General features: G+C 48.8%; 1 protein-coding gene across 5 annotated transcripts in view; it reads left to right on the top strand.

The window, feature by feature from the left end:
- DUSP22 (dual specificity phosphatase 22) overlaps nucleotides 1-13647 on the top strand; it is a 68527-nt gene that overhangs the window by 50340 nt on the left and 4540 nt on the right. For 3 of the 5 annotated variants that reach the window (XM_017517239.2, XM_017517238.2, XM_017517235.2), the window contains 3 exons: nucleotides 1311-1385; nucleotides 3584-3755; nucleotides 4244-6782. In XM_017517239.2, the coding sequence (XP_017372728.1) occupies nucleotides 1311-1385; nucleotides 3584-3755; nucleotides 4244-4426 (430 nt within the window). In that variant the 3' untranslated portion in view covers nucleotides 4427-6782. Of the gene's footprint in view, nucleotides 1-1310; nucleotides 1386-3583; nucleotides 3756-4243; nucleotides 6783-13647 lie in introns of those variants that run through there. The other 2 variants (XM_017517236.2, XM_017517237.2) reach the window with 2 other exon arrangements.

Here is a 13647-nt window from a genome sequence, read left to right as displayed (position 1 = left end):
CACTTTATAACTGAGAAGATAAGTGGCTTTTCCTGGGCCATATGGTCCAGTAAGTGGCAGAGAGGGATTAGAGCCAGAATTTCATTTCCCCACGCTCTCCACTGAGCTGCAGACAGGACTGTCAAAGTCCAGGGAGACCAGTCTGGGAGAATACTTTTAGATTTTCCATATTGACAGGAGTAAACTAGCTTTTAGGACTTGGAAAGCCCACATGACATGGACACCTTCCTCACCTGCATCATGGTGACCTGCACCCTCCACAGCCAGTGTGAGGGTCCCTGTGTACTGCTGGGGCATTGAGAGCCTCAGTTTGAACATGGGGGATTGTCCACAACCTCCCCCAACCCCAGCCAGTGGTAACTGTGTGTTTCAGAAATTTCTTACAGAGAAATTCTAAAAATTCCAGACAACCCACAGCCTTCCCAGACCTCAGCATTGTAAATGATGGATTCTGAGGCTGAGACAGCTCCAGCCACAGACTGTGTGACCAGGTTTTGATGGTGTGGGACTAGGAGAGCTTTCAGTAAACCTCAGGAAGAATAAACTCTGGTTTCTTTCTTTCCTTCTTTCCTTCTTTCCTTCTTTCTTTCTCTTTCTTTCTTTCTCTTTCTTCTTTCTTTCTTTCTTTCTTTCTCTTTCTTTCTTTTCTTTTCTTTCTTTCTTTCTTTTTTCTTTTTCTTTCTTCTTTTTCTTATTTTGCTCTTTTGCCTAGGCTGGTGTGCAGTGGCGTGATATCAGCCCACTGTAATCTCTGCCTCCCGGGTTCAAGCGATTCTCCTGTCTTAGCCTTCCTGGTAGCTGTGATTACAGGCACCTACCACCACACACAGCTAATTTTTATATTTTTTATGAGAGAAGGGGTTTCACCTTGTTAGCCAGGGTGATCTCAAACTCCTGACCTCAAGTGATCTACCTGCCTTGGCCTCCCAAGTTTCTGGGTTGACAGGCGTGAGCCACCACACTGAGCCATATTCTGATTTCTATTACACAGTGGATTATTTGACTATAGCAAATAATAATGTACCATATGTTTCAAGATAGCTACAAAAGAAGCTTTTGAAAGTTATCGCTACAAAGTGCTAAATGTTTAAAGTGATGGATAAGGTAATTACCTTGATTTGATCATTATATTATACAACGTATACATGCATTGAAGTGTCACACTATAGTGCGTAAATATGTACAGTAGTGTGTCAATTAGACATAAAAATCAATTAACATTTTAAGAAAGAAGCCTCAGGTAGAATTTTCTTTTCATCATATATTGAGTAAAATAGAGAGCTATCATTTCTCTCTTTTTCTTCCCCCAGGACAAGACATTTCAAAGAAAGTATTAAATTCATTCACGAGTGCCGACTCCGTGGTGAGAGCTGCCTTGTACACTGGTATGTGTGTCTCTTGCTTAATAGTGCTCCAGCATGCTCTTTGGCTTGGCCTCATATCAAGTGTTTTTCTGTGTGTGATTAATGGCTTCACCTCCTAATAGTTTTCTGTAAACTCTAAATCTCAAAGGCATGCACCATGTGTCCACCACCATGTGTTAGTCTCTCTTTCCATCTATGGAAGGAGAACCTAACTGGTTTTGCTTTTTTTTCCCCATTTCCACTGCTGAGATTTCTGTACGGACCATGAAGGTTACTAGACAACAGAAACTTCCCTTTGCTGGCTTGTCTCCAGCATTTCATCAGAAAAGCCTATTACAGATGACACAGATTCTGTAGGCTCAACCCTGAAACCTCAGCGACTTTTTGAAGACACTGTTGTTTTTTCTTCAGCAGACTTGATTGCAAATATGGATTTTTAGTATTACATTACTGTCAACACCAAAATGACCCAGTTTAGTGATAGCTGTCTGCTTGCATTCTGATATAATTTGTGTAGATACACACACAAACACACACACACACACACACACACACACACACACACACTCACGGAGAGAGAGAGAGAGAGAAGAGAAAGCTACTATAACACACTTAACCCAAGGATGATGCATCTGAAGCTCTTGGCAGTGTGCCTAGCACATAGAGAATTCTCAGTGAAAGTGGGCTGGCATTTTTATTACCGCTCATAATCATGCCAATAACATGGCTCATTTGCTCAGGGAACCAGTGGCCAACACTCTAGAGCCAGGGCTCTGTTGTCTAAGTGCTGGCCGGACAGGTTCCCTCTCTGTCTTGAATAAAGTGCGGTATTAATTAACTGAAAGCCTAACAATCTTTTGACATTCCCCGAATCAGTTATCCTGTACTGTAAGCTCTTTAGGACTGTGAAGTGATAATTCCTGGGGAATATTGCTGCTAAGGTTGATGGCAGCCCTGCCAGGACAGAGAGGACCCAATGCATGACATTTAGAGAAGCCACCTATAAAAAACCATAATGTGTTCTGAGGGACAATAACCCATGACAGGGGAGGACGCTGGATAGTTGTTTTTAGAATGGCGTCTGCAGTTTCATACAGTTCTTGAAATCATATGATTTTTCATCTCATTTTTTTAAACAGTAGAAAGTATAATAAATACAAAGGGTAGGATTTTAATGTTCATTTCTATTTGGCTTTCACATACCTTGGGGGTTCAGGTGGAGCCAATTAAAGGGGAATTCTGGAACTCCCACTCCTGGGCTTCTCCAGCCTCCTGGTGAATGTGAATCTCCAGGGTTGCAGCCCAAGAGGATCTGTCTTTTAAAATCTCTCCCAGTTTTCTCATATAAAACCCTAGTGAAGAGCCACTACTTGAGAGTGGGGCTTTAAAGTAATGATTTATATTTGAATATGTGTAGGCCCGATATTCTAGGAATTAATATTTCATACAGTTATATACATCTAAAGATAGGCTTTTCTAAAAGCAAGACGTTTGCTAAACTTCCCCATCTTAACCTGTTACTAGAACACTCAAGTCTGACGAAGCACAACCTTTCTGTGACCACCCTCATTTGCATGTACATGTAAAATGGGCCCTCTCACTCAGCCTGCTCCAGGTAGCTCACCCTAACCGTTACTGCCTGCAGGGTGCCTTGCTCCCACCTGCAGACGCAGCATGCCTGCTCTGTACTGTGCATATTTATGTCAAAAAAAGCATAAAAGTCAGATTGGGTAAGGGCTTCTGTATGTCATGGGCTTTAAAAATTATAGATCTAGCCCTCATATAGCTAAGAAAACTAAACTTTTAAGAAACATGAAGCATTCTAAACCAATGTAGGTTATAAATGGGTTTGTTGCATAAGCCCCGGAAGCCTCAAGTTCCCATGGAGTACCTCAGTCATGTCATTTGTCCAGGGAAATGGGAAAGACCTCAGGAGGGGCTTAGGACCAAGGGAGCGTCTGGAGTCACAGCCCATAGAAAACCAATAAATGAAGCTCAACAGCAGAAGAAAGCCTGCGATTCTAGTGCTGGGAGGTAGAAGAAGATGGTATGCTGAGTGCTGAGTGGGGTCTTGGTAGTGTGCTTACTGTCCACATGTCATCCAAGGCAGGAAGGCATTGTAAACAAGGTCCTTAGACTCCCCCGCTCCCCATGGATTGGGTGGTGGACCCGGGGATCTGAAACTGCTCTCACCCGTGTGCTTCTCTTGTGCCCTGCAGCCTGGCCGGGGTCTCCAGGAGCGTGACACTGGTGATTGCGTACATCATGACTGTCACTGACTTTGGCTGGGAGGATGCCCTGCACACCGTGCGTGCTGGGAGATCCTGTGCCAACCCCAACGTGGGCTTCCAGAGACAGCTCCAGGAGTTTGAGAAGCATGAAGTCCATCAGGTAAGCAATGCTTAGGGGACATCAGAGATGTAGGCAGGTGCCCCTGTATGGTGACCACAGTCTTTCCGTACAGAGCCAGCATCATGGCGTTTGGAGTTGAAAGGCCCACAGAGGACATCGGCTCCCAGGGTGCCCAGCTGCACCCCCTCAGAAGTTGTCATGGATCCCTCATTCATCTGCGGAAGCCACAGGCACCTACTCTGTTGTTTCCTTGTGCCTGGTACCCTCTACTAGCTTGTTTCTCTCTTTCTGGGTGAAGTACCATTTCCTTGGTCTGGCCTGTTTTCGTGTCCTAGGCCAACACCTTGAAGGAGCAGTTACGTCTCTTGCTTGATCGTGGCTGGGCAGCCTCAGAGCTCTGATTTCCCACTGCTGTTTATTTCCCTGGTTATGTGCGGTACCATCTCTGCGGTGAAGTCACAGGTGCAAGTCTGCGTGTATGCAGGTGTGCACGTGTGTGACGTTTCGGGTTTGTTTCCATCCTCCAGTATCGGCAGTGGCTGAAGGAAGAATATGGAGAGAGCCCTTTGCGGGATGCAGAAGAAGCCAAAAACATTCTGGGTAAATATAAGGAGCAAGGGCGCATGGAGCCCCAGCACGGCGCCAGGCGGTGGAGCAGTTTTCCAGCACTGGCTCCGCTGGCCTACGATAATTATACGACGGAGACCTAACACAAGGGACCTGCTGCCTTCCTTCCCTCCGCTTGTCTTCAGTGCGCCCGGCTGGGTGGTGGTGCGGTGGTGCTGGCCGCTGAGGACAGGAAAGGGAGATAGCCAGGGCGAGGTGGGGCGCTCAGGGCTTCTTCCCAAGCAACACTGCCCAGCCCTGCTCCAGGCCCCTTCACTCCGCCCACCCCTGCCCCGGCTGCACCTGAGCTTGCTGCTCTCGGGGATGTTGCCCAGCGGCTGTGCACTGCTCTGTGCATGTGAGTGTGAGTGCACATGTGTGTGCATGGGTGACTGTATGTGTATGGATGCATGTGTGTGCCTGTGTGAGGGTATGTGCACTTAAGTGTGTACATGTGTGTGCGTGTGAAAGTGTGTGTGTGCACATGAATGTGTGTGTGTGAACTGTTTCATATTGCTGGAAGTCACAGAATTCATATTGCTGCCCAGGTTGGTGTGGCCACCTTTCCCTTTGTCCCAGACTCCACATAGAAGACATTTGAGCTTGACCTCTGAAAAGCTACCTAGCAAAGAGCAGTCTGTGCCTGTGAGCAAACCATGAGAACTCAGGGGACAAGTGGCTAAAAGCATGGCCTCTCCCAGAACCCACCCAGGGTGAGTGGCAGGGGCAGCAGGGGCCAGAGTCCTCTAGAGGGAGGGTGGCTCTGGGGCCCTGGAAACCATGAAGGCCTGCCCTGAGCTGCTCCAGTGGGCCAGGCCTTTATACCGACTCAGCTTTAAGGGAAGTACTAGATTGCCTCAATCACAGTGTGAATGCACCAGGCGTAGGATTCCCTAGCCCCTTGAGTAAAGGCTGCTTTTCAGCTCATGGAGCCCTGAGTTCTACCTGGTGTTTGTTCACTGGGACTGACTGCACTTGAGCTCTGCGGTCTGCAGGCTTACGTTAGCCTAAGTTGGGTGCACAAGTGTGCCCCTCCTCTCTGCTCTTGGCCATTGTCACTGACTCCCAGCCTCTTGCTATGCTCACTTTGCGGGGGGCCCCTTCTGAAGGTTTGCATGCACCTGCGGGAATTGGGAAGAAAGAGCATTTACTAGGCACTGTAGCAATTTGCATTTTAAAATGCCTGAGCATTTATTAAGCTTCTTGATATTCACTTGGGTTTGATAATTGATCTGAGCTACCTCATTGAATGTTTTTTGGAAAGGTGGTTTTTTTGATATGCAAGTCAACTTTGCCTCACAGTCGAAAATGTTCGGTCGTCATTGCTTTTGAAACCAAAGGGAAGGCACCAATATCATTGAGCTATTTAAAGCTTCCACTTTGGGCTCCAATAATGCTTTCTGGTGGGTAGAATTCCACATTCAGGCCATGAGAGCGTCTGCAGTTTGCACTTCGGGGCTGCAGGCATCCTGGGATGCTGTACACAGCTCAGTCCTCTAGCCCTTTATACCGACCCAAATTTCTTAAGCATGCAGAGCCACTCGAATGAAAAAACATACTCAACCTCTCCCTAAAAAGATGTTACAACCCATTTTCTCCGAATTCCACCACAAAAGAGCCCCTGAATAAGAAAAGCCGTTTTTCTGTGCATATAGAGGGTGTGTCAAAGGTGAGCTTTTTGGGGATCAGGGAAAACAAAGTTGCTGGATTCCACACACGTGCACAGGCGCCGGATGTACACCCAGAAAGGAGATGTGGCTGTAGAATCATCCATCCATCTACGGCTAAAACCGTTTGCTGATCAAGTACACATTTCTTTGTAAACCAAAAATAAATATGTTAACAGAAAAATTATTTAGGATATTAGCTTGAATGCTCAAATATGTGCACCTTTACAAACCTCTAAATGTATTCTTGTAGTTCTTGAAGTGTTGTTTTAATATTTGTTGCCAGTAATGTTCTTTCTTCACAGCTGCTCCGGGAATTCTGAAGTACTGGGCCTTTCTCAGAAGACTGTAATGTACCTGAAGTTTCTGAAATATTGCACACCCACAGAGTTTAGGCTGGTGCTGCCAAAATGAAAAGCCACATAGAGTTTATTTTTAAGTATCCAGTAGTGATTTGTAACTTGTTTTTTACTTTAAGCTGAATATATATGTAGTCATGTTTATGTTGAGAACAAAGGATATTCTTTAGCAGGATAAAATATTTTCCTCTTACCTCCACTGCTGTGGTGGTTTCTGTACCTCACTTTGATGCCTGCAAGGATCCCAGGAGCCTTGCCACACTGCCTTGTGGTGGCTTGGCACTCGTGATTGCTTCCCGTGAACGCCACCCAAAGACAAGGCCGGTGTGGCCTTGATGTGGGTTTTATCTTTGGTTTGTGTTTGTGTTCTCTGTGGTGGAATTGACCGAAAGCTCTATGTTTTCATTAATAAAGGGCATCTTAGCCAAGTTTAATGTCATCGCAATGCATTCTTCCCTAGCCAAGGGCCAGTTGCCATTCACCCTTCTGCCTGTGAGGAATTCCAAGGCAAGATTGAAGCCTACTCCTGGTTTTATTTTAAAGGCCATTGTTTTCCTCCAGAAGGCACTGTAGCTGATGCTGCAAAAGGTGAATTCATGTCTCCAAGAAAGAAAAATAGGCCATCAATGTGAGGTGAAAGAAATTTGGACATGAGAGTTATGTTTTGCCTGCACAGAGTGGGAGTTGCATATGTGGCACCTGGGATGATTGTGTTTACACAGAAGCATGCAGCCAGCCACGCTGTGCACACCTGTTGCATGGTGTTGAATACAGTTATTCTGATTCCATATTCAGCTTTTAACCTGAAGGAACATCACCTGACTTGGAGAGAAGTTTAAGTCAATTTATAAAATTGTCCTTCTCTGATCTGGTGGGGAAAAAAAGGAAATTTAACTCTTTACTGGGATAATTTTGGCTTGAACTAAAGGCAAGTGAACTCCCGAACAGATTGACTGTAGGTGGCAGACTTGATGTAGGTTCTAATGCCTTCAGGCTCCCGACAGCTGCTTGGGAGCGGCTGGGGGCCACAGGAGAGGCAAGGATCGGTGAGGCACCTTGCCAGGTTCCCAGATGTCTGACTCCTGAGCTTGTAGCCTCTGCAGCAGTCCCGATGAGTGTGAGGGGACCCTCTGATCGGTTTCAGGCAAAAGAAACACCTCAGGTGTGACGATGCTTATCCTCACTCACAATGCACACCTGGTATGGCAAGAGGTGCCTCTGTCCCCGGTGCCTCTGAGTGTTTTCGTGGGCCAGACCAATGAGCCCTGGATGTGTCTCCTGTGAAGCCCACTCAGGAGGCAGCAGCCAAGCCCCAGCACAGTTCCAGGAAGACTGTGTGCGTATCCTGGGGTGTGAGGTAGTGGCCACAGCAGGAAAACAGATTTTCAGGCAACAGCCTCAGTCTGCAGGGTCACCCAGCCTCTCAGCCATGTCACTTCCCACTACCGTGTCTTACTGCAGGATTATATCTGACACCAACACCCATTATCTCTTAATTGTATACTGCTGTGCAGGTCACAAACTGTTGCCCCTAAGCTTAACACCCACAGAGAAGGTATTTCACTCACTCGAGTCTCAGAGGGGCCATGAAATGCACCTCAGAATACCCGAAGATGTCCACATTGCTGGGTCTGGAACCTGCTGAATGTTTTGGTCCCAAATCAGTGGGCGGGGAGGGAAGGAGCGAGGGGACAGGGGGCTGCCAGCTGTGGCTGGAGCAAGCAGCTGGGAGGAGCTCGGCAGTGTTACAGGCTTCGGCCCAGGACTCTGGAGGACTCTGCTGAGGCAGCCCAGGCCCCAGGCAGCAATGTTGGCACAACTGTTGAAATCAGGAAGCTCTCCTTGCCTGTCCCCTTCCTGTCTCTGCAAGTTTGTTTTGGGCCATCCATAGGGGGCAGTCAATTCCTGACCTCTGTCTGGAAGTTCGGGGCCATGCTGAGATGGTATTAACCATCTTAGACGTTGCAAGCCAGAGACCCCGGTCTGTTGACAACCAGGCCAGGCCTTGTGGGTCACCCTGGAGATGGGTATTGGCAACCTCTGAGCCACCATGAAGACCTGGGCTTGTACAGTGAGGTGGGTTGAGGTACATGGCACTTTCCCTTAGGCTGTTTTTTCTTTGAACACAGATCTTTTCTAGCCTGAAACTCAGAATCACAATCTACAAGCCCAGGAGATGGAACTGGGTTCATTCATTCATTCATTCATTCATTCGCACATTTTTATAGTTTGTATTCATCATAGCAGGTGCAATGGGATCCATCCAGGCCTCAGGCACACTCCTGAGTCTCAGGAAGACTGTGGCCTGGTGTGGTTGGCAGTTAGGAAAGTTGTCACAGCAGGGGTCCCCAGCGCCTGGGCCACAGACCGGTAGTACATGGCCTGTTAGGAACTGAGCCACACAGCAGGAGGTGAGCAGCTGGCGAGTGAGCGTTACCTCCTGTGAACAGTGCATGTGAGAGATCTAGGTTGCACACTCCTCGTGAGACTCTAGTTAATGCCCAGTGATCTGAGGTAGAAGAGTTTCAACTCAAAACCATCCCTGCCCCACTCTGGTCCATGGAAAAATTGTCTTCCACGAAACTGGCCCCTGGTACCAAAAAGGTTGTGGACTGCTGACTTACAGGACAACAAGGTAAGGACTATTACAGCTGCCCCTGGTGCCATGTGTGAGGGAAAGGGGTGAAAAAACACATTGCAGTTTGAGGAGGGGAGAGCATTTAAGGGAAGTGTCTTAGAAAACCCAGTACCTAATTTGAGACCTGTCGTGTAAGCCATAGAATGAGCTGGGCACAGTGGGAAGGAAGGAGAGTTCAGGGGGAGGCCCCGCACGTGGTGAGCCAGCAAACAGAAAGATCATGGGTTTGGGAGCAAGAGTCACTCTGCAGGACTAGAGCAACTTCCCCAGGGCTGGGCACCACTGGGATTGTGCAGGCAAGGCTGCGTGCACAGCCAAAGCCTGACCAGTCAGGTTTACTTCCTAGACCAGCCCTTGGAGCTACGCAGGCTCAGAGAGGGGCGGCACCTTGCCACTTTCCCAGAGGTCTGATTCCTGAGCTTGTAGCTTTGTACATGGTGCAGCCACGATTCTGCAGACAATGTGGGAGTGAGGGGCTTGCTGAAGGGTGCTGAGCCAGCAGAACGCATGATGGGTGTGCAGGCGCAAGGCTTACTTGGGTATTGAAGTGGAGTGGGGCTGCATGCTGGGACCAGTCAGGAGGCTGCTGCTAGGACTATCCCCGTGAGAAAAAGAGCAGCCTGCCCTAGGTCGTGGTGGTGGAGATGAAGAGGGGCCCAGCAGGCAGATGATTTAGGGTGGGGAAGGACACGCAACTGTTGTTGGTGACTAATTGCATGTTGGGAGTGAGGGCCTAGTCCTCTGCCCACTCCCTGGGATCTTGCTAACAGTGTGGTAGCTCTTTTGTCCCAGCAGCTTCCTGTACTGGATGGTGTGTGTGCCTCTGCAATGTTAAGGTTTAAGGAAGAGGCTACAGAAGGGGCTGGCTGGGTCCGAGATCAGGGGCCTTCAATGGGCCAAACTTGGGTGTAACCCAGCTCTGCAGTTAGGTACTCATGTTTGTCCGTCACCCAGGACACACTCCCAGGGGCCAGACTCATGAAAATGAAGGTTGAATTCAAATTTCCAATTTCCTACTTTACTGTGAAGGATAAAATATTGACTCTCCAAAGACTAATGTTATGTGTTTGTCAGGCTAGCTCTGTTTCTGTCATAAGCAAGATTTTGGGGGAGACGTCCTGGGGCATTGTGCAGTGAGCATGAGTGGTGGTCAGGACCTGGAGCTGGGGAGCTGAGGCTCTGTCCAGACCTGCTGTGTCCTGGGCCGGGGTGCTGCTGGTGGGGCAGACGAGGCACATGTGATCTGAGAGCAGGGCTGCTGCTCCTGAGAGGCTGCCTTTCCTGGGCCCCAGGCAGACTCCTGCTGCGCACCGGCTATCTCTGCCCAAGGTGGTTTTTTTTTTGTTTGTTTTGTTTCGTTTTTTTGAGACAGTGTCTCACTCTGCCCAGGCCAGAGTGCAGTGGCACAATCTTGACTCACTGCAACCTCTGCCTCATGGGTTCAAGAGATTCTGCCGCCTCAGCCTCCCAAGTAACTGGGACTACAGGTGTGCACTACCACACCTGGCTGATGTTTGTATTTTTAGTTGAGGCGGGGTTTCACCATGATGACCAGGCTGGTCTCAAAACACCTGACTGCAAATGATCCGCCTGCCTCGGCCTCTCAAAATGCTGGGATTACAGGCGTGAGCCACCAGGCCCGGCCTGCTCAAGGTGATTCTTGACTTAAATTGTGTTTCTCCTTAAATTTGAGTGTTTCCAGATCTCAACACCATTTGTACTTTTCCCTGGGTTCCTGCAAATGGCTTTTTTTGTTTATTGGGTGCCAGCTCTTTCTAGCTTCAGTCTCAGCAGGGAATTCTGTTTCCAACTTCTGGAGCTACCCTACGTTACTTGGACACAGGATAGCCATAAACTCTGCTAATTAGGGTGTGCATGTGTGGGCAATGTGTTGTTTTAATTTTATTTCAGAGAACACAGCCTCCAGGAGAGTCACACGTGCAACATCTGGGAGTGTGCTGAGCTTGGGTACCTGGCCATTCAGGTAGCTCAGACAGCAGGTTTCTGAAAGCACTCAGGGAAAGGCCCAAGCCCTCGTTGTACAGCCATAGCTGGTCACAAAGTGCTGCTCTGCATGCCAGCCTCTAGTCACAAAAATAAGGAACACACTAAGAATCACACCCCTGTGATCCCACATCAGATGTCTCCTCCCATCCTGAGTTATTAATAATTTTATTAAGAATGTTCTTTCAACATGCTTGTATTTATATATGTACTTAACAAGAAATCACCAAGACTGCAGCGGGTAGTTCCTCTTCCCTTTCCTTTTCATTGCCCAGAGAAAGGGAGAAAAAAAAACACCTGCTTTTGACTTGTCGCTTGGACGCTTAATTCCCTTCTTAACACACAGCGGGGTCTCCCGCCTCAGGCACAGCTTGCTTTGAGACCTGCAGTATCACAATTAGTGTTCTCTTGCAGCGTGGCCTTAACCAGCTTAAATTACCATTAGACTGAAGGGTGTGAGTGCTGGGTCTGCATGTGTCTCTTTCCACCAGGGGAAAGATTTGCCAGTGCGTGTTTGAACATCTGCAAGTGCGGGTTTATTTTGGTTCCAGATCTGCATGCAAACTGTTGATCATAAAGAGTTAGACATTCACAGCGAACCTTCCTGAAGCTTCTAGTTTAGTTTTTAGAGCATGGTGTCAGAAGACAGCTATTTCAGCAAGTGCCTGAAAGTATGGGCAGTTTAGTATTCTACTTGTGTGTGGTGGCGGCTGTTGCTTTAGAGGTGGGTTTAGCAGAAAAGACATTTTGGATGGGGTCATTTCTGTGCATGTCCTGTGTACACAAGCCTGATTTAAAAGCTATATGGGGCAGGTGGGATGGCTCATGCCTGTAATCCCAGCACTTCGGGAGGCCAGGGTGGGTGGGTCACGAGGTCAGGAGTTCAAGACCAGCCTGGCCAACATAGCAAAACCCTATCTCTACTAAATATACAAAAATTAGACAGGCGTGGTGGTGGGCGTCTGTAATCCCAGCTACTTGGGAGGCTGAGGCAGGAGAATTGCTTGAACCAGGAGGCGGAGGTTGTAGTGAGCTGAGATTATACTATTGTACCCCAGCCTGGGCAATAAGAGTAAAACTCTGTCTAAAAAAAAGCTAGATGATGGGGGTGAGGTTGGGGGATGCTTTTTGGGTTAATAATTCCTTCAAGGAATAATGTTATGGAGGACAGGGTTTGGAGAAGTGCTGATTCCTAATCCCAGCAAGAGCCACCTTCCCAGCTTGGCTCTATGAGCCACATCAGTGCACAGCAGCCCTGCTACTTGGGCATGCAGCCCCTAGGCCACACAGTAGTGGTGGAAAGGTTGGCCCCTCTCTCCCCTCAGAGCCACATCGTCCATTGTTCTGCCCTCAGCCCTGGGCACCCACCTCCAGAAGTGGGCCCCATTAGCACAGACAGGAAGTGCACTTTGCTGGTGAGCAGGTTTGCTGCTTGTCGGCCGGCGCTGGGTTTCCCCAGACACTGATGGGCAGCCTTTTTGGAAAAAAAGAATCAGAAGACTCCAACACGGGCACCCAAGAAATGTCACCTTCTGCTTTACGAAGGGTGTGCCCTTCATGGTGACAGGCCCAGCCCCACAGAGCTTCCTCGGAGCCAGCGTCCTGGGAGAGGCCTGTCATGTGCCAGGGTCAGCTGCTGGGATTCTCCTAGGTTCTGTGTGAAGCCAGGCTGATGTGATGACACAGGGAAAGGCAGGAAGGTGTGAGAAGAGAGGAACTGAATCTTGGCTGTTACGGCGGCTATTTGCAGGTTCAGGTGTGGTTGAGAGAGGTACAGCAGGGTGGGCTGCCATCGTTTCATGCCTGGAAAGTCACTTCCAGCAAGAGACCCGCTCCATGCATAGGCAGGACCCCCATCACCAGGACCTTCCAGCTCCCGGGAGCACGAGGTGCACAGGTTGGGGCGGAGGTGGCTTCAGCAGATGAGAGCCCTGAAGTGGCCGGCACCAGGCGGGTCTGGCTGAGGTTCAGCTGAATCCTGATTCTCTGGAATACCGTGGGGAAGTCCCCGAGGAGGCAACCCACTCATGTGGGGAACTTCTCCCCTCCACTGCCATGAAAAAACTCCCTAGAAGGGATGAGGGGTGCAGACAGCACCCTGTCTGGTGGCATTTGATGTGGCCAGAGCCATCCCTGGGTGGCATTTGATATGTCTAGAAGGCCCCTTCTATCCCCAAAAACCTCCCATTAGATGCCAGGGTGGTCGACCTGAGCTTGACCAACAGCCATCGGGGACCAAGGCATGGCAAGGATTGGCAGAGGACTTTTTCTCTTGAAATCACATCCTCAGCTGGGCAAGGTGGCTCACGCCTCTAATCCCAACACTTTGGAAGGTCGAGGTTGGTGGATCATGAGGTCAGGAGTTCGAGACCCATCTGAACAACATGGTGAAAACCCATCTCTACTAAAAATACAGAAGTTAGCTGGGCGTGGTGGCACATGCCTGTAATCCCAGCTACTTGGGATGCTGAGGCAGGAGAATCACTTGAACCCAAGAGGCGGAGGTTGTGGTGAGCCAAGACCGTGCCCCTGCACTCCAGCCTGGGCAACAGAGCAAGACTCTGTCTCAAAAAAAAAGAAAAAAGAAATCATATCCTGGCGACCACCTTGTGAGATAGGTTTTATTGTGACCTTTGCCTTCAGATGAAGACACTGAA

The sequence above is a fragment of the Cebus imitator genome, unplaced genomic scaffold (genome assembly GCF_001604975.1).
Source record: "Cebus imitator isolate Cc_AM_T3 unplaced genomic scaffold, Cebus_imitator-1.0 Scaffold623, whole genome shotgun sequence".
NCBI lineage: Eukaryota > Metazoa > Chordata > Mammalia > Primates > Cebidae > Cebus > Cebus imitator.
This window is presented reverse-complemented; position numbering and strand designations above follow the sequence as displayed.